The following is a 17160-nucleotide window of genomic DNA, read 5'->3' as shown; positions in this document are numbered from 1 at the left end:
AGAGTCGACAACCCTGACAGCAGCGGCTAAGCTATCCGAAAATTAGCAGTGGGAAAGAAGAAAAAGCCAAGATTGGGGTCAATGACGCGGATCACACCTAAACAATAGACAGATACTACTGTGTAGGTACATAGTAGGTAATAATGTTGGAGCAATAATAACATGGGACAAATATTTCGATTGATCTAAGACATGATGGGGGGTGTGACTGGTGGCGGCCTGATGGTGATTGTGCCATGCACATTGACGGGGTCCGTTTCCGTAGGGACTCCGTGTTCCGAATTCCCGACGGGATTCCCTCCAGACGCGGTGTTGGCTGAGACAATAATGAGAGATAAGAGCGATTTTCACACACACACCGAACAGAGCATGAAATCACCGCCATCTCAAATAGCCCCAGGACAGGTACCATGGTGCATGCACAATTGCACATATGACATGAGAGGTAGTAGTTTGTCCTGCAGTGGGAATAAGGCACGATTGATCGGATGATTGAGCTGGCGTGGCTGGGCTAAAGCAGACTATACGAGTCCCTACAGGAACCGAGAACGAGTCAGGTGGTTCGGATTGGATATGGGACGCCACCGTGGCTCTTGGAGAGAGGGAGGGAGAGAGCCTGGAGAGACTAAGATCAGGGTCGTGGCCTACTATCTAGAGTACTCGTATCATGTATCTACGCATACGACGACGATACGAGCAACGCCATGACTAAGCTGCCGAGTCAACCGAAGCAGCCCTCAAATCGGCGGCAGATCATCTGGCAGATTACGGGACGCGTATCGTATCTACGTAGAATTGCTTTGTAAGCGGCATCTCCACCGCCCGATGAGCTTGGCTATAGTCCACCTTTACCTTCAAGTCTCTGGGCCAGATCTTGAAAAGAGGGGACTACCAAGCATGAACGTACGTATACTACCGTGGCACAGCATACTCTTCTCCATCTATCCTCGGCTAGATACCTAGGTCAAGTCTGCAGACATTTTCAACCCCTGGAAAAGTGGACAGTGGACGCATCAAAGAATCGAGTCTTGAAGATCGCAGCGCCAGAGCCAGGGAACGACGCTGTCAATGCACCCGGACCCTCTTCCTCCCTTCCCTACCCTGAGTGTCCTCACTCACTCACACCCAGAACAGAACCCCATCTGAAACAACCAATGTTTAATATTCTGATTCTCGAACCGGTCGGTCGGTCTCTTTCTCAACCACAATAATTACAATTGAACAATGATAGAATACTTGTGTCAACTCGGACACCCTCCGTAAATAAACTTTTCCATCTTCTTAATTATTTACCCGGGATACCACCAAACCCACCAAACACAAAACCACGATCAAACCCACAAAACAAAAAACAAAAAAGAAAGAAAGACAGACAGAAAGGAATGGACCTGAAAAAAACCCTTATTTTGCCAAGTGTCAGTACCTTACTGTGGCTTGAGCCCTATGGACCCTGACCCGGCTGCACTAGACCGGCTTGGGTACTGCTCGGCGGAGAGTCGAACAACCGGTGCCAGACCAATGCAGGGATTTCACTTGTACTAGTAACTAGTAGTTCTAGTTTGTCTAGCTTCCTGAAATTTTCCAGGGGAGACAGAGGGGGGGTTTCTATTTCGTGTCTTTTTGCTGTTTTAGGGATGATCTACGATCTGTTACTATCTATTACTACTACCTACACTACTATCTAGGTGTTAGTATTATTCCTGCTTTATTCAATTTAAGAAGCATACAATAAATAATATCCATCCATGTCTTGGATAATTTATCATCATTTGGTTGGGTGCGAGAAACTACCTACTAGGTAAGCTTCTCTTTGCTTTTCCCGTCTGTCACTTTTTGTTTTTCATTTTTCATTTTTCCACGATAAGCGTTCAGTTCGTATGGACCAATACACACACACATACATAAGCCGGATATTCCGGCATTCCCGAATCCCTTTATCTAACCTAACCTAACCTAACTATGAGTAGTTGGGTTAATCCCGAGCCGATGTTGAGGCAAGCGTACGTACTACTAGGACATACTTATCTACGTAGGGCGGGTAGCCATGCGCCCCGACACGAGACTACGTAGATAGGTAGGGTAGGTAGGTGGCTGCTGTCGCGAATCGCGATGGTGGGTTCTATCTTTAGGATTGTCTCGTGAGTTGAGACAACAGTCCACTTCTCCGGATACGGGATTGATGAAATACGGAGGACTGTGTAGATCATCGTAGCAGATCTGATCTACCAAGCAAGCGAGCAGACAAGGGGAGTAGTAGTAGTGAGTGAGCAACTAGGTACCTAACAGGAGGGGAGGGGGCTCTGAAACCGCCATTGAGCGGGAATCTCGACGGGATCTCAGGGCCTGGGACTGGAGGAGGGGTTGGTTGGTTGGTAGGTAGATAGGGGGTGAGTATCTCATCTCATCATTTCATGGTTGAATGAGCAGTAGGGGAGTAGCTAAAGTAAGATGGAAAGGGTAGTAGTAATTGGCTGGGTCTTTTGCATCCATCGTATGGTCGGTTCCATTCATTGCTGAATGGGATCAAGATTATGAACGGATCAAATCAGCCCGCTGAGTCACAGGGGCAGAGGAAGAGAGCTGAGAAGCACCCGCAACCTCGTTCTCTATTGATGGCTTGCGCCGACCCTGCGATCTTCAGGGTCCGAAAAGAAAGTTCGGAACCGTAGCTGGGCAGGTCGGACCAAGGTAGCACCGAACCCGACTAAGCTGTCTACGGTAGTTGATATCCGAACGTGACCCATCATCCGGGCCTCATCCAAGGGACGGGAGCCGAGCAACGGAGCAAGAAGAGGGCAAGTCAGGGCAACTGAGGGTAACTGAGGGGGGGGAAGATACCGTATTGTATACCACAACGGGTAATTTACCCTTTCCGAAGCGGGAGAGACAGTAAGATTACTCCGGCCCCGCATATACTTTCTTCCAGGGAGTGGGGCGGCACTAGTGTCTTCTTAGCTACGCGCTAGTGAGGGTTGGTTCACTTGGTTGGGTTATCGTGCAGAACTCCGGTGGAGAGAGAGACATCTTTCTTTCGGTCTTGTCTGGTGGTGATGGATTATTGGGTGACATGAATGAGGATGTTGGGGTTGTGTTGATATTGTTGTTGTTCTCGTCGGAAGGACATTGACGATGGTGCAGTAGTTAACTCGTAGTTAAGTACTAGTAGTAGTACCTGTCTGGATATCAACCATGCAAAGACGCCTTGTCTCCTCCGTCCACTATCTACCCACCATCATCCATAACCCACACTTTCACATCCACCACCACCACTAGCAACGCCAGCTGCGTAAGCAGAGACGTCACTCAGTGGGGTCCGAGATTTGACATGCCGCGCGTAGAATTAGTTTAGTCCTCAGATACGCATGGGTTACCCGGAGACTAGTCTGCTTGGGGGCTAACTCGCTGCCCGCCGTTCTAGACTGTCGCCCGTGGCGGTTGGCTAAGGCCTGTTAGTCGCTTCAATCTTTTCAGGGCTCGACTCCATGCCCCTACCTGGCCCCGAATGAGGGTCAACACGAAGTAACTACCTGGCCCAACATACGTAAGCCACAAACTACGGGGTAGGGACCGCCGCCCATACATCAGGTGTCGAACCACCTGCCCACGGGGCGCATGCCCTCATCCAGCCATCCATCTATACTGTCCTCCCGCCTCCCTGCGACAACCACGGTTCATAGGATGCCCGCCGGCAATCATGGTATCCTCATGTCTCCGGATCGCCGATGGGAGGCATCCCTCTTGTCACCTACGTTACCTACGTAGGTGCATACGAATGCCTCCGGCGCCCGGTGGGGCCGGTCTAGCGCCGCCTGGCGATGATTAGGGCTCGCGACTAGTATAAAGAACATGACTCCAAGATTGGGCGGGGATGCCATTGGGGCGGACCTCATTTAAGGGTTCCCTTGTTTTCTTTTTCGCCTCATACTGTCTGCGCCGAGGCATCGAAATTTTTCTGCCTGCTCCTGCTAGTCTCGGGTTTAGCAGAATAGGCGCAAGGCACCGAAGATGCCTACGTAGCGGGTTCTCATTCATCCCATCAGAGATAATGGGATGTCGTGATGAGCAAGTTCCGACAAAGACCGCGGACGGACGTTTCGGATTCCGACTCGTTTCCTGTTGAGTACGTATGTGTATGGAGTACGCGCCTTCGGATCGATGTACGCATGACTACTTGTGTCCCAGTGCTTCTTTCTGTACCGCGTACGGAGTACCTCGCGACCAGATGGTGGCGGCTCGCTTGACTGATCTCGATCATCTCTAGCGAGTTCGGAGGTCTCGTGCGCTGTGCTGTACCAGACACAGCGCGGAGGATTAACCCAATATCATTCATCCGGAATAATCTCGACGGCGCAGCCTGCAGAGAAGATCATTCCTTCTCTGTCGTAGTGACGACTGTCGCCGTCAGTGATAGGATCAGACTACCGTCTAGCAAAGTATAATGGCCCCGTGAGTCGTGATGGTAGGCTAGTAAGCAGCCACGGAGAGGACCCTGGATTGGGGTGCCTTGGGCTCCTGCTTAAGACTGATCACGTATGCCAAAACGCAGGCGTTATTCATGGGCCTTGGTTGGTTCGTGCGTCGGTGTGGTACGTTTCCAAGGGAAAAATGGCTTGATTGCATGCGTACTATGGTCTTGGCTCGGTTGGCCTCTTGCAGGTCCCAGGCAGGGACGACGTCTTGCTCTGCTGTGAGCGTTAGTTACGCTGGACCCTTGGTGGATGGCTTCGGACTACCCGTTATTGGGAACTAGTTTGCTTACCTCTGCTTTTATTGTGCTTGACAATGGTGTAGAGCCTAAGGACGGCCTTACGTGTCTTATCAAGGTGGGTGTCAAGGCTGCCTGCCCAATAAACGCACCGTGTTATGCGCTCAGCCAGCCAAAGCCATTTTAACACTGCATATGCTGTGGCCTTGACAACTGCATGTTTCACCTATCGTCAGACAGAGCCATGGACTTGTGATATCAAGTTCAATATCACTGATTACTCGTCGTTATTTGATACCTGTTCATAATTAACAGCTGACGTTGGCCCTTGGTGACCCATACTCCAGTGGAACATGATGAATCCACCGGATAACATCTTCCTTGGACTCAGCCTCGCCCAAGCCCCTCAACTCACGCTTCGCTCCCATCCACCCCAAATTATCTTGTTGCGAAGTTCGCCCCTATTTCCGCCGGCCCACCTCGGTCATGCACAATTGGGTCGGATATGCAGCTCGGCGCCCCAATGCCCACGAGGCTTTGTCGCTTGCCGCTTACGTCTGAAAGGGGCAGGTGAGATGTAGTGCTCATGTGGTGGTGATGCCCAGGCCGGGGTTGATGCTATTCAGGCCTTCGCTGCAAAGTGTCTCTGTGATAGAGCCAAAGTATTGGCTGCGATCCTGCACCAATAGGGCAAACAAAGGATGGATTAGTGCTAAGTACTCCGTACAAGAGAATCCAAGTTGATTGTGGGACCGTTATTGATAAATGTAGGCGTGGCAAGTCCATCCTACGGACAGAAGCCATCGAGTATAGGCTACAGATATTGGTATCACCCGCGTCGCGGCTGTGAGTGTTTGCCATTTCATCTCGTGTACATCGTTTGATAGCCGCGACGGGTGCATGTTGCAGTGTTGTTTAGCATGAACGTTCCGCTAATATCTCCCAACCAGCAGGTACACAGGTCACTGGCACGGAGATAGAATGCATTTCTATGTGTGTATGATTCAAATGCCCTTGAATCATCTCATAATGCTGTGTGGCGAAGGTATCCCTGCCAGTCACAGAATTTTGACTGGAATGCTTGAGGACCCTGGAATGTAAGGTGGATAACCCCTGCCAGTCAAGGCTCGTTGTGTCTCATAATGTCCGGACGTGAATGACTGGATAAAACAAAGGACACGCTATATGCTTTGGAAGGAGTGATGCAATTTGGAAATGCTTTACTCCCATGTTCTCACCCGATGGTGGTACCAGCTTGGACGGAAGGGCTTTTTCATAGGGAGAGCGTTCGAGATTCCGGAGCAGACGTGGGTAGCATAGCATGTAAAGGCCATTCAATGGCTGAACCTCTTCGCCAGGCGCGATCTTCCAAACGTGTGGTATTCTCTCGCGACGCTCCTCCGACCTTTTCCATTCCACACGGCGGCAAAATGATCGCGCAGGAGTCCAGGGCAACAATGAGCGCTATATCTAGCAGCGGATGTCTCTTCAGACATGATGACCAGACATCTTTCCAAACTTACTTTTCATCGAACTCCCTTATTAGCCTCTCCTTTTCAGACGGTTACTCTTAATTTCACATGCCACGTCACGCTGCGATCTTATCATCATGCTGTCTTTAACCAAAGCTTCGTCAGTGGCCTGCGTCCTTCTGGCATGCCTTACCTTTTCGTCAATTGTCCAAGCATACCCTGTTTCCACATCAGACAAGGAGACATTATCCAGATCGTTGGATTCGCGATCGCCGGATCCGGTATGTGTCGCATCTTATTCGGCACAGATCGAAGTTAGCTAACTGGCTCCCAGAGAATGATCCCCGACAGCGAAAACCGTGATCTCGTCAACTCCCTCTTCAACTCGCTGGGGTTTAGCGCTCTGGCCAATCTCAACCACTGGAAATCCGACAATGAGCCCGATGTCATCGATGACAGCAACGTCCCCACGAGGACGGAGACCACCAAAGACAACACTGTTGATGACAATGGCGATATCCACACGGATAACAGCCGCGAGGATAAGACAGACAGCGATGATGACAAGGACAGTGATGATAGCAAGGACAAGGAGGATGACAAGGACTCGAGTGACAAGGACAGCAAGAACGACACCCAGCTTCCGAACCCTGCCACGGATCCGGCCGGCTTCGTGACGGCCTTGATGCAGCAAATCCAGCACACTTTTAACGAGGCTCTGGATAGCAGCGATGAGCACACGCTCAACTGAGTGATGCTGTGGAAGACTCAAGTGTTGTGATTCTCTTGGGGCTGAGTTGGCAAGTGGTTCACTACACTCTTATTGATAGCTTGAAATTCTGTTTGTGAAAAGTATTCAGCGGCGTGTGACGATTGACGAAGACCAATGGCAAGGAATCTGTATGATTAGTTAGTCCCTTAGTTAACATGATTGACTGGTTACCTGGAACGAACACGAGTACTTCGTAAATAGATCGGTCTCCGTCTCTTCGCTTCCATGGACCTTGGAATTCCGCCTCGATCGGACGGACCAAAAACTTAACTCCACCTAACCCCGAGTCATCCGCTCGGCCTTGGGATTATCACCGCCAAAGATCCCGTGAATGCTGAGAAAGTCACCGAGTTTGAGATGTGATCGCTGGGTCTTGGCCAATCCACGAGTCATGGGGCTTTTTGGCTCGTCATTCAAAGACATGTGTGGATGTTAGAAGAAGAAAGTTCAGGATGGATCCACGAGGGAGACGGAAAGCAAGAGCAGATGCGGGCAGAGATAAAAAGCCCCTCATGGACCACACTTGCTCTTCCCTTTGACCCCTCGATAGAACACCACCCGTGAATTTCTACACCACAGCCAACAGCATGCCTTCCCTCAACGGACGAGAAGTCGGTCCCACCGGCTATGGAACCATGAGTATGTTTCTACGGCCACCACCAATCCTGCAGTAGCTGACGATGATGTCAACCCAGGAATGACCTGGGTCCCCCAGCCTCCCCCACAAGAGCAATGCTTCGAAACCTTAAACACCACTCTCAATCTGGGTGCCAACTTCTGGAACGCAGGCGAGCTCTACGGTACGCCCGAGTACAACTCGCTCCACCTGCTGAACAAGTACTTCACCGAATACCCCGAGAACGCCAGCAAGGTCGTTCTAAGCATCAAGGGCGGGACGAAGCGTGGCGAACTCACCCCCGATAGCTCCGAGGTCAACATCCGTCGGAGTGTGGATGAATGCCTGCGCGTGTTAGACGGAAAGAAGACAATCGACATCTTCGAATGCGCCAGGCAAGATCCCAACGTGCCGGTGGAGCAGCAAGTGACTGTTCTGGCGCAGTTGGTCAAGGAGGGCAAAATTGGAGGCATTGGCCTGAGCGAAGTAAATGCTGAGACCATTCAAAGAGCGTACGTTCCCTCAAACCCTCCCTTACAAAAGCGGGATACGCAGAACGGCAGCTGACTAGACGCAGTCACAAGGTCCACCCAATCGCGGCTGTAGAGGTTGAGATGTCCCTTTGGGACACCACAATCCTTCACAATGACGTCGCCAAGGTCTGCGCTGAGCTCAACATCCCGGTTGTGGCCTACTCGCCTCTGGGTCGAGGTGTGTTGGCGGGCGCCTTCACCAGCGCGTCTGAGATCCCAGATGGCGATTTCCGAAAGACGTTGCCTAAGTACCAGGACGAAGCCATGAAGGAAAACATCAAGCTGGTCAACGAGGTCAAGGATCTGGCCACGCGCAAGGGCGTGGCTCCTGTACAGATTGCACTGGCTTGGATTCTCACTCTGAGCGGCAAGCCTGGCATGCCGACTATTATTCCGATCCCTGGTGGCACGACCGTCGACAAGGTTACACAGAACCTGGAAGGAGTCCCCCGCCTAAGCGATAGCGAGATGGACGAGCTCAAGAGCATCCTGGAGCGGATTCCGGTGGTTGGGGCTCGCTACTAAAGCTACGGTGATGCAATGCTGGATCGCGCTCACTAGGGAGGCCCAGAAGGTAATTATATGTGGATAGACAGCTATTGAGGTTGAACGTATTTCCATTGCTATGTATATGAGATAAAATGGTCCTGAATGGTCCGAGACTGTCAGCGGATGTTGATCATGCAGATGCAAGAAGCTTCATGAACATAATAATAAACAAAGAAATGATTGATCAGATCAAGTGTAGAAGAGTCAACATGCAATCTCACAGAAAGTAGGAGATTGTCCGAATTGCAGAATTCTTGATTCATTCATCACGGAAAATACAGTGGGAACAACAGACAGACACGCGTCGGTAGGAAATGACAGCAACTTACCCTGCGCCAGATGGGCAGGATCTGTTGGGACAGATCACTAAAACGGTAGTAAAGATAATCCAAGCAGGTCAATAATGCCTGCGAGAGGAAGTGAGATGCACATCGGATCTCATTGCGAGGTGTGGGACGGAAAGAAGGAAAGAAGAAAGCAAAGCGGGAAAGCGGCGGGAGAAAATTGGCGGCGCAATAGCCTCATCACGTGCCGGGGTTCAGCCCAGTGTATACTCCGGCGCCGGATTCACCTCCAAACACCCTAAATGTTGCTCACCTCTCCAGGCATTGCCAGTAACACTTTCAGAGGTCCACCGTTGTCGCTCAAACCCCCGCCATTCACCTCCAATCTCTGAAGCGGGTCCCTCTGGTCTACCACAATGACGGAATCCCCGGGCTCCCCCCTCTCCTCCATTGCTTCCGACGACATGTCGGATCGCGAGGACCTGAAGCAAGGCTTCTCCCCCTCTGGCTCCAACATGCCTCCCTCAAAGCGTCGTCGTACTGGCGTCGCCTCCTGGGATCGCAATACCCCCGTCTCCACCACTTTCCAGGATGACATCCCTCCACCTTCGCCCTCGACCTCCGTTTCGTCCGATACCTCCGGCGACATTCCCAACTCCCCAAACACCCTCGCCCTCATCGGCGGCAGCCAGGATGACGACTACAGCGGCCAGGGCAACGACCAAGTCACCATCTGTCGCTGGGATGGATGCGACGCCGGCGATTTAGGCAACATGGACGGTCTGGTGAAACACATACATGAAGAACATGTCGGGAGCCGACAGAAGAAATACTCCTGTGAATGGTCTGATTGTAGTCGAAAGGGCCAAACACATGCCAGTGGTTACGCGCTGCGCGCACACATGAGGAGCCATACACGCGAAAAACCATTCTATTGCGCTCTCCCAGGTGAGATCACGCTCACAATCACGTCATATTATCCCTTCCGTTCTGTGCAACGACTAACATGTTTCATCTTATCTCGCAATTAGAATGTGATCGCAGTTTCACTCGATCAGATGCACTCGCAAAGCATATGAGAACCGTTCACGAAACTGAGGCGCTGCGGCCATCGGACCCCGTGCCTAAACATCATAATATCGCTGCCTCGGCAGCGGGAACTCCGACCGCGACACCAGCTGGCAAGGTCCGAATCAAGCTGAAGCTGTCATACCCGTCTAAAGACGATGCAGGAGATCACAGTGAAAGCGCCAATGACGACCCTGCGGGAACGGAAGAGGATCTCCTGGTCGCGCCCGGTGGCTTGGAGAAAGAATTCGACACCTACGAGATGCTACTTGAAGGACCACAACTGTACCGGTTGCTTCTTCGGCAAATCCATTGGGCACAGCAGGAGGGTGTGGAGCTACGTGATGCCTGGGACAAGGTTTGCATCAAACGCAAGGAGTCGTGGATGGAGAAAGAAGCTATCTTCGATGATTTGGTAGAGGCTGAGCTGCGACTGTTCCGAGCCATTGTAGGCCCGGATGGCGGATACGGCGTTCCAAATCCTGTCCCTGCCAATGGGAAGGCCACTTCACACCAGCCGGAGCAACGGCAGTCAGAAGCAGAGATGGATCTTGGACAGGATCCTGAGTCCGGGTCTGTCCCGCTATGACGCGATTATTATCATTTAGCCTATCGCGGTCTTGTTCCCTTCCTCTGTACCACCTTCTCCTTTGGGTTTGGTAATGACTTTGACACTTTTATCGAGCAATGTCTCTGCTGCAACAGACATGCCGTCTAACGCGTCCACTTTGGCACCCATCATTCTTCTCCTTGGCCCTTCCTTTCTAAAAATCTCTTCCTCTCCCTGTTCCCCTACTCGAACTCTTTATTCATCACATCATGGGCCATGGATCCACTTCCGGTTAATTCGTCTGCTTTCGTCTCGCAAAATATCCTGGACTTTGTTATACTAGTGTGTACCTTATGAAATGGGATTGGCGCTACATCGTTTCCTTCAGCTGTCCATACCAATTATGCAGGGTCCCTGCCTTTTTTAAAAAATAGCTTATAGCCATAGAAGCTTTGGCAGTAAAGTCTCAACAATATGCATTTCACTCCTCTTTTCATGTGAATTCCGACACGGTCGAAAGACATGGTAGCCCATCAAAATAAGTAGGGGGAAATAATGGAAACCTAGAAACACCAGCCAGCCATTCCCGTTGGCAGGGATGAAGAAAGAAGCAATAACAAGAGCAATCGAGGTCTAAGGACACTTCGATATGACACCCAGAATAGATGAATGTTCCCAAGCTAAAAAAGAATCAAACTCCTGGGAATATAAGCCCGATGTGAAAAAAGATACATGAATTCGAAGGATATAAAGGAGCTGCCCAATCGGAGGGCCCAATAGACACGCAGCTGGGGTCATCAGCAACAACAACAAACTCATCACTTCAGGTATATGGAAGAAGGGAGCGATGAGAGGGAACAGAGATGAGGAGAAATGATATATGTGAACACATCACAAAGCCCGATGCTCCAAATACGCGGACGCAGATAAGACATAAGAGCCAAGAAAGCTGCCATGCAAACATCATATGAAGGCCACTCATGGGTCAACAACACTCCTTCGTAGATCATACCAGACGCCGTCGCCATGCTTTCCCAAATGATGCATATGTACCTTTAACATGAATAAAAGCAAAGAACTCCACAAAAACAGGACCGTCGACGTCTTTTGCTGTATGTCGGACTCGACCAGATTCTACTCGCCGTTGGAAGCGGGCTAGCTGGTAGCCGCCTCCTTACGGGCAGCGATCAGTTTATGATACATTTCTTGAAGTTTAGCTCCCCCGGCATCTTTGTTAGGCCAGTAGTTCACCGAAACATATTGCCTGTTGTTGGAGTTAGACGTATTCGACTCAGTCTTGGAAATTTTGTGCGTTGACATACCATAAACGAGTCTCCAAAGAAGCCATGGAGCCCTCGCCTTTCAGATTCTGACCGATGAATTCACCGATCTTACCCAGTAGACGCCTCAATTCCGTGGCCCGTTCCGCCTTGTTCGGAAAGTTCTCCTTGGTCACGGCGGATACCTTCTTGAGATTCTCACGAATGGGCTTGAAGAACAAGCGAGCCATGTCCTCCTTACCCGCAGAATAGCCATTCTCATTAGGCTTACGACGCCGGACATCCTCGCTAGAAGCGTCGGAGGTCCGATGACGGCTCCGTTCTCCATCATGCATCGACCTGGGGCGAGAGTCGTGGCTCGGCGTGTGGTGTCTCTCGACACTATCCCTAGCCCCGTGGGTGTGGGACCGATGCCTGGGCCGGTCTAATTCTCGATGACCTCTTCGAGAGAGTGACGGTGCTGGGGAGGCCGACACGCTGTTGCTCGCATGCGCGCGGGAGCCTTTCCGGTTATTCCGGTGATGATTTTCGACGGCTCTCTTCGCGCTGACACTGGAACCGTTGGTGACTTTGTCGCGGAGGACAGACAACAGATAATCCGCGCGACGCACGAGATGAACGGCTCCCGGGGACTTTGTGGTTTTATCCTCTGCATTCATACGCTCGTTTTTCCTCTCAACACGGTGTTCTTCAAGGAAGAATTTATCACCAAGGGCGAGGTCGGGATCGTCTCGGATTTGGGTCCAGGCACCATATCCGTGACGCGCAATACCGACACACAGCATCCCATCTTCTCGTGCACCCCATGGGCAGGTATAATCCGCCGCTTTGGTGGCTTCCGGAACACGGAAATTCTTGAAATCAGGCACCGAAGCCGTCGCCTCCTTCAAGATACGCATCTCTGTCGGACGTTCCACGATAGTGTACGCATTGAGGCGCTTGACGCCATGAAGGTCGAACAAGACAGCCTTCTTTTCTTTTTTCGTCGGCACTTTACCGGCGTGTTCAAGAGCCTCAAGCTTTTCAACATCTTCCCGCACAAGGGCGGCAGCCTTGTCGGTGATTTCACGGAGGGCAACCTTGACGGTCTCCCTATCACGGTCGAGGAGGCGTGCCTCGCGAATGACGTCTTCCTCACGTTCTCCAATATCACCATAGCGAAGATATGATCGCAAAAGGTGACGGTATTCTTTCTCTACAAGTGGTCGCTTCGGGTCTGACTGGGAGTTGGAATCAGAATCGTCGAAGCCCTCCATGCTGACCTGCGCTCTCGCTTGTCTCTTGGCTTTGCGTTCCTCACGGGTATCCCGTGCGTCCCCAGGAGCGTTGCGTTTGCGAGGTCGGTTTTGCTCGATGACTTCCGCAAGATAACGTTCATCAGCCTTCTTCTTCTCCTCCGCCTTAATCTCCTCCAACTGTTCCTTAGGGATAATGTCGTCCCAGCTAAGGTCATCGACCTTGATGTCGACGTAGTCAAAAGCTCGGAGGAACTCTTCACCACCATCGGCTTGAATTTCCTCCGCTTGTTCAGTCTGATGCAGTTCAGCGTTTGCGAGAACTGAGTCGATGTCCAGTTGTTCAAGCTTCTCCTGATTGCCCGTCTGCTCAAACATCTTCTGGCCACGACGCTTAAGAATACGCGAAATATCCTCTGTCGAGTTCGGCTCGCTGACGGAAATTCCACTGCGAGCCATTTTGCTCTGGATCTCCGACGCCTCCTTGTCGGTAACACCACGTTGGATCGTGATGAATTCAAGCAGAAGCTTGTTCCGCGCTCTCTCAATCACTTCTTCCTCGACTGTATCCTTTGAGACTAGACGATACACACTGACTGGTCTGGTTTGTCCGATACGATGCGCTCGAGCCATGGCCTGAAGATCAGCCTGGGGGTTCCAGTCTGAATCGAATAGGACCACGGTATCCGCGGTCATGAGGTTGATACCGAGACCACCAGCTCGGGTCGACAAAATGAACGCGAAGTCGCTGCTTCCGGATGCGTTGTAATGTTCAATAGCCAAACGACGAGCGGCCGCCGGAATTGTTCCATCCAGACGCTGATAGGAGTAGCCACGGAATTCCATGTAATCGCCAAGGATATCCAGCATTTTCACCATCTGACTAAAGATCAAGACGCGGTGACCGTCACGTTTCAGCTTAGCCAGAAGCTGATCAAGAAGCATCATTTTACCACTACTCGTGATCATGGCTCTTAAAACATCCTCTCGGCGAGCACTGCCTTCCAAGATTCGAGCTTCAGCATTTGGGAACATGAACGGATGATTACTTGCTTTCTTCAGCTCCATCATAATGTTCAAAAGGGATTGCTTTTGACCCCTGGCCCCATCATTGAGCGCAGCGTAATTCTTGGTGAGGATATTCTTATAATACTCCAACTGGATATCGGAAAGCTCGACGCGGATAATCTTCTCTGTCTTAGGTGGCAGATCAGACTCCACCTTAGACTTGGTCCGGCGTAGCATAAATGGTTGAATGGCTTTCGTCAGCTCTGCAAGCTTGTGGGAGGCTATTTCTGCGTTGAGGTCCATGTCGGCATCGATATGAACCAAGCCCGGATTCAAGAAGTCCAGCAGGGCTGAAAGCTCGGCGAGGTTATTTTGGATTGGTGTACCTGTAATGAGAAGGCGAGCCGGCGACCTGAACTCGAGCAACTTCAGATACAGCTGGGATTCGCGGTTCTTTAACCGGTGTGCCTCATCAACGGCCATGAACTGCCATTTGAATTGGCTCAAGAAGGTTGAGTCTAACAAAACATACTCATACGTCGTAAGGAGCACGTTAAACTTGGGTCGTTTGGGGTTTCCGTCGACCATGAGTTCATGTTCTCGCAGAGCTGTGCGCGCGGCCTCGTTGCCATTGTAGACAACATAGTTGAGATCAGGCGTCCAGTAGTCGAAAGTCTCGGCCCAGGATGGCATGGTCGAGAGGGGCACAACCACCACGAAGGGCCCTTGTTGACGCCGCACATGGCGTAGCCAGTTGATGAAGGCAACCGTCTGAACGGTTTTCCCCAGCCCCATCTCGTCCGCCAGCACAACATTGCGGTTCTTCACCCAGTTGAAGGCCATAAAGTTGACACCTTTCACTTGGAATTCCTTCAGTTGGCCGTTCTGCAAGAAGCTCGGGGTACCCTTGATCGCCTCGAACGGCTTTCGCGTGGCTGGGTTTGTTTCGGACTTGTCTGAAACCGGGGGGCGAGAGGAACGATCTAGAAAGCGGTCTATCTCGCGCTGAGCAATATTACTAACGAGCTCTTCACTCTCCCATGTACAAGAGTCGTAAAATAGGCGTTTCCATTTGACGAAGTACTCAGTTCCTTCGTCGCCTTCGCGCATTCCGATGACTCGCTCAACTTGTTTGTAATCCTCAATAGCGTCTACATCCCTTTCCCGATCGAGGTTCCATTTTTCCCGATCCTCGGGAGCGACGTCCTCGTCATTCTTGAGGCGGATGTCTTCAGACAGGACCTTGCGAATGTAATTGTCAAGACGGCGTGTACTACGACAGTTTGCAAGGCTCTCGACCGTTTCCCATGTGGCATGGTAGTGGGATTTGCCCTGCCATTTGATGTAGAACTCAAAGTCGTGCCGACCGAGGTCGATGCTACTTGGGTCCGCGCCATCCTTGATGCGATGATTGAGCACGATGTCGACAGCTGGGCGATCATCCTCTATGGTATTCGCCCAATAGTTCTGCGTCATCTCGTCAGGGTCATCCTCGAACATGGAATCGTCATCGTCTTCATTGTAATTTGAGATCCGTGAGGCGTTCCTCGTCGAGAAACGAACCTCGGGATGCGAAGGTACATCGTTTGAGGAGGATTGAAGGAGTCGCCGGCGTCTCGCCTTGCTTGTACGAGCGCGTGGCCCGCCGTATTCATCACTCTCCGAGTCTTCAGAGTACGACGACTGGGTTGCGGAACGGGATGGACGTTTCGAGGATGGCTGTGAGGCTGCGGGGCGCCGGCGCTTGGAACGGGGAGCCACAGCATCAGAGTCCGAGTCGGAGTCGGACTGGACCACTTGACGCGTCGTGCGGGCTCTTGCGCTTCGACGAAGCCCATACAAATCTGGGTTCTGTCGGATATAGTCTGATTCATTGACCGACGACGATTTACGTTTCGTGCCTCGCCTGGTTTCTGATGATGAAGAGTTTTCAGAGCTAGAGGCACTACTCTCGTTGTCATGGTTTTCTGTGCCAGAGCCATCCTCATCTCCCTCCGGTTCAGGGGAGCCGGCATTGTAGGACTCGTCCGCGGCGTCTTCGTCGGGGGAGGATGATGATTCGCGTGCGGCGTGGTTTGCAGATGTGTCGGAGAGGTGGCTTCCACTCTCACTAGCTGCTAGCTCATCTCTGCTGCTGGCAGCATCGGAGGCAGGTGAGGCGGAGTACCCATTCATCAGTGCCATTGTGGCCGATGGTTCGGAGGTAGATGGGATCACCATGCTAGTAGCTATCGATGATGAGAGGCATCAGCATTGAAGCCCAACATGAGCCCGGAGAGGGATGGAAGGCACGGCATGGTGTAAAACAGAAATACGCGACTCAGTTTTCACTAAGACCGAACAGAATAGGTAGGTGAACAAGGTAGGAGATGAAGGTATGATGGATGGGCATGTTTTTGATGGCGGGCTGGATGAAACGCGACGGAGAGTGTTCAGGGAGAGATGGAGATGGTAGGGACAAATCCAATGGCAAAATCAGGTGCAGGAGAAGAAAACCAGCCAGACCTTAACCAGTAGGAACTCGAGAACCCCTCGACACTCCAGATGTAGGGGATATCTGGAGTCGTTCGGTGGGTCGAGACCGTGGAGAAGTACCCCAGCCGACAGTGCCAGGACACGTCTGAAAAAGCTAGGAAAGGCGAATAAAATACTTACAATCCATAGCTTGGTGACCCCGGATCAGGGGAAAATGGAGAAGAGAATGGTGAAAAAGTTGAAGGGAAAATGTGGGGGGGAAGGGGAAGATGGAATGGTGGAGGCAGCAAAGGAACGATGGGAGACCGCTGAGAATATGATGAGGGAGAGGAAGAGAGTTGTAACGTCGGCTGGAGGTGGACGAGTCGCCGTGAAGGGATTGGCCCCAGCCTGATCCCTCAGGCTGCCACCGCCCGCCATGCCCGCTGGGGTTTAGCGCACCTCAAGCGAGGCTCCAACCGGCCTAGCGGGGTTCTCTTATCACGTGCTTAAAAGTCCCGGATCAACTCTTACTCCGGGCAGACTCGACCGCGGTGACCGGTGGGCCAATCAGCAGGGCGGGAAATAATGCAGACCAGTGTTTTAGCCTGAGGCATCCGTAATTGCCCACAAT

General features: G+C 51.6%; 7 protein-coding genes across 7 annotated transcripts; 4 read left to right on the top strand and 3 right to left on the bottom strand.

Annotated features, from left to right (window-relative positions):
- BO94DRAFT_120451 (uncharacterized protein) lies at positions 1-601 on the bottom strand. The gene is made up of 2 exons (XM_025605574.1): positions 98-601; positions 1-31 (listed from the first exon to the last, which is right to left on the bottom strand). The coding sequence occupies exon 1, from the start codon at positions 431-433 to the stop codon at positions 116-118; it is 318 nt and encodes a 105-aa protein (XP_025465957.1). The 5' UTR covers positions 434-601; the 3' UTR covers positions 1-31; positions 98-115.
- Positions 602-4524: 3923 nt separating this feature from the next.
- BO94DRAFT_120384 (uncharacterized protein) lies at positions 4525-5699 on the top strand. The gene is made up of 4 exons (XM_025605573.1): positions 4525-4823; positions 5053-5282; positions 5332-5551; positions 5659-5699. The coding sequence occupies exons 1-3, from the start codon at positions 4719-4721 to the stop codon at positions 5447-5449; spliced, it is 453 nt and encodes a 150-aa protein (XP_025465956.1). The 5' UTR covers positions 4525-4718; the 3' UTR covers positions 5450-5551; positions 5659-5699.
- Positions 5700-5965: 266 nt separating this feature from the next.
- Positions 5966-7232, top strand: BO94DRAFT_120351 (uncharacterized protein). Its single transcript, XM_025605572.1, has 2 exons — positions 5966-6458; positions 6512-7232. The coding sequence occupies exons 1-2, from the start codon at positions 6315-6317 to the stop codon at positions 6926-6928; spliced, it is 561 nt and encodes a 186-aa protein (XP_025465955.1). The 5' UTR covers positions 5966-6314; the 3' UTR covers positions 6929-7232.
- Positions 7233-7253: 21 nt separating this feature from the next.
- Positions 7254-8811, top strand: BO94DRAFT_536649 (aldo/keto reductase family protein). The gene is made up of 3 exons (XM_025612063.1): positions 7254-7588; positions 7645-8077; positions 8143-8811. Exons 1-3 carry the CDS (start codon positions 7537-7539, stop codon positions 8621-8623), a joined length of 966 nt encoding a protein of 321 aa, XP_025465954.1. The 5' UTR covers positions 7254-7536; the 3' UTR covers positions 8624-8811.
- A 426-nt stretch (positions 8812-9237) lies between these two features.
- Positions 9238-11017, top strand: BO94DRAFT_495384 (C2H2-type zinc finger protein). The gene is made up of 2 exons (XM_025609261.1): positions 9238-9879; positions 9963-11017. Exons 1-2 carry the CDS (start codon positions 9348-9350, stop codon positions 10586-10588), a joined length of 1158 nt encoding a protein of 385 aa, XP_025465953.1. The 5' UTR covers positions 9238-9347; the 3' UTR covers positions 10589-11017.
- A 687-nt stretch (positions 11018-11704) lies between these two features.
- On the bottom strand, positions 11705-16292 carry BO94DRAFT_469720 (chromatin-remodeling ATPase CHD1; the record flags this gene model as incomplete). Its single annotated transcript, XM_025608300.1, has 2 exons — positions 11705-11813; positions 11872-16292. The coding sequence occupies 2 exons, from the start codon at positions 16290-16292 to the stop codon at positions 11705-11707; spliced, it is 4530 nt and encodes a 1509-aa protein (XP_025465952.1).
- BO94DRAFT_567078 (uncharacterized protein) lies at positions 16240-16874 on the bottom strand (the record flags this gene model as incomplete). The annotated part of the gene is made up of 2 exons (XM_025614607.1): positions 16240-16300; positions 16728-16874. Coding segments are annotated over 2 exons (154 nt in total), but the record flags the coding sequence as incomplete, so codon positions are not given.
- Positions 16875-17160: the final 286 nt, after the last annotated feature.

This window comes from Aspergillus sclerotioniger (genome assembly GCF_003184525.1).
Source record: "Aspergillus sclerotioniger CBS 115572 chromosome Unknown BO94scaffold_19, whole genome shotgun sequence".
Lineage (NCBI taxonomy): Eukaryota > Fungi > Ascomycota > Eurotiomycetes > Eurotiales > Aspergillaceae > Aspergillus > Aspergillus sclerotioniger.
Note: the sequence above shows the minus strand (reverse complement) of the source record. Positions and strands in the feature narration are given on the sequence as shown.

Bases quoted from the DNA above. Each gene is read 5' to 3' on its own strand.
- BO94DRAFT_120451 (XM_025605574.1), bottom strand. From the start codon at position 433: ATGTGCAATTGTGCATGCACCATGGTACCTGTCCTGGGGCTATTTGAG.
- BO94DRAFT_120384 (XM_025605573.1), top strand. From the start codon at position 4,719: ATGGCTTCGGACTACCCGTTATTGGGAACTAGTTTGCTTACCTCTGCT. The intron at 4,824-5,052 runs GTGGGTGTCAAG...CCCATACTCCAG, and splicing joins GCCTTACGTGTCTTATCAAG to TGGAACATGATGAATCCACC. The intron at 5,283-5,331 runs GTAGTGCTCATG...GATGCTATTCAG, and splicing joins CTGAAAGGGGCAGGTGAGAT to GCCTTCGCTGCAAAGTGTCT.
- BO94DRAFT_120351 (XM_025605572.1), top strand. From the start codon at position 6,315: ATGCTGTCTTTAACCAAAGCTTCGTCAGTGGCCTGCGTCCTTCTGGCA. The intron at 6,459-6,511 runs GTATGTGTCGCA...ACTGGCTCCCAG, and splicing joins ATTCGCGATCGCCGGATCCG to AGAATGATCCCCGACAGCGA.
- BO94DRAFT_536649 (XM_025612063.1), top strand. From the start codon at position 7,537: ATGCCTTCCCTCAACGGACGAGAAGTCGGTCCCACCGGCTATGGAACC. The intron at 7,589-7,644 runs GTATGTTTCTAC...ATGTCAACCCAG, and splicing joins CACCGGCTATGGAACCATGA to GAATGACCTGGGTCCCCCAG. The intron at 8,078-8,142 runs GTACGTTCCCTC...GACTAGACGCAG, and splicing joins GCTGAGACCATTCAAAGAGC to TCACAAGGTCCACCCAATCG.
- BO94DRAFT_495384 (XM_025609261.1), top strand. From the start codon at position 9,348: ATGACGGAATCCCCGGGCTCCCCCCTCTCCTCCATTGCTTCCGACGAC. The intron at 9,880-9,962 runs GTGAGATCACGC...TCTCGCAATTAG, and splicing joins ATTCTATTGCGCTCTCCCAG to AATGTGATCGCAGTTTCACT.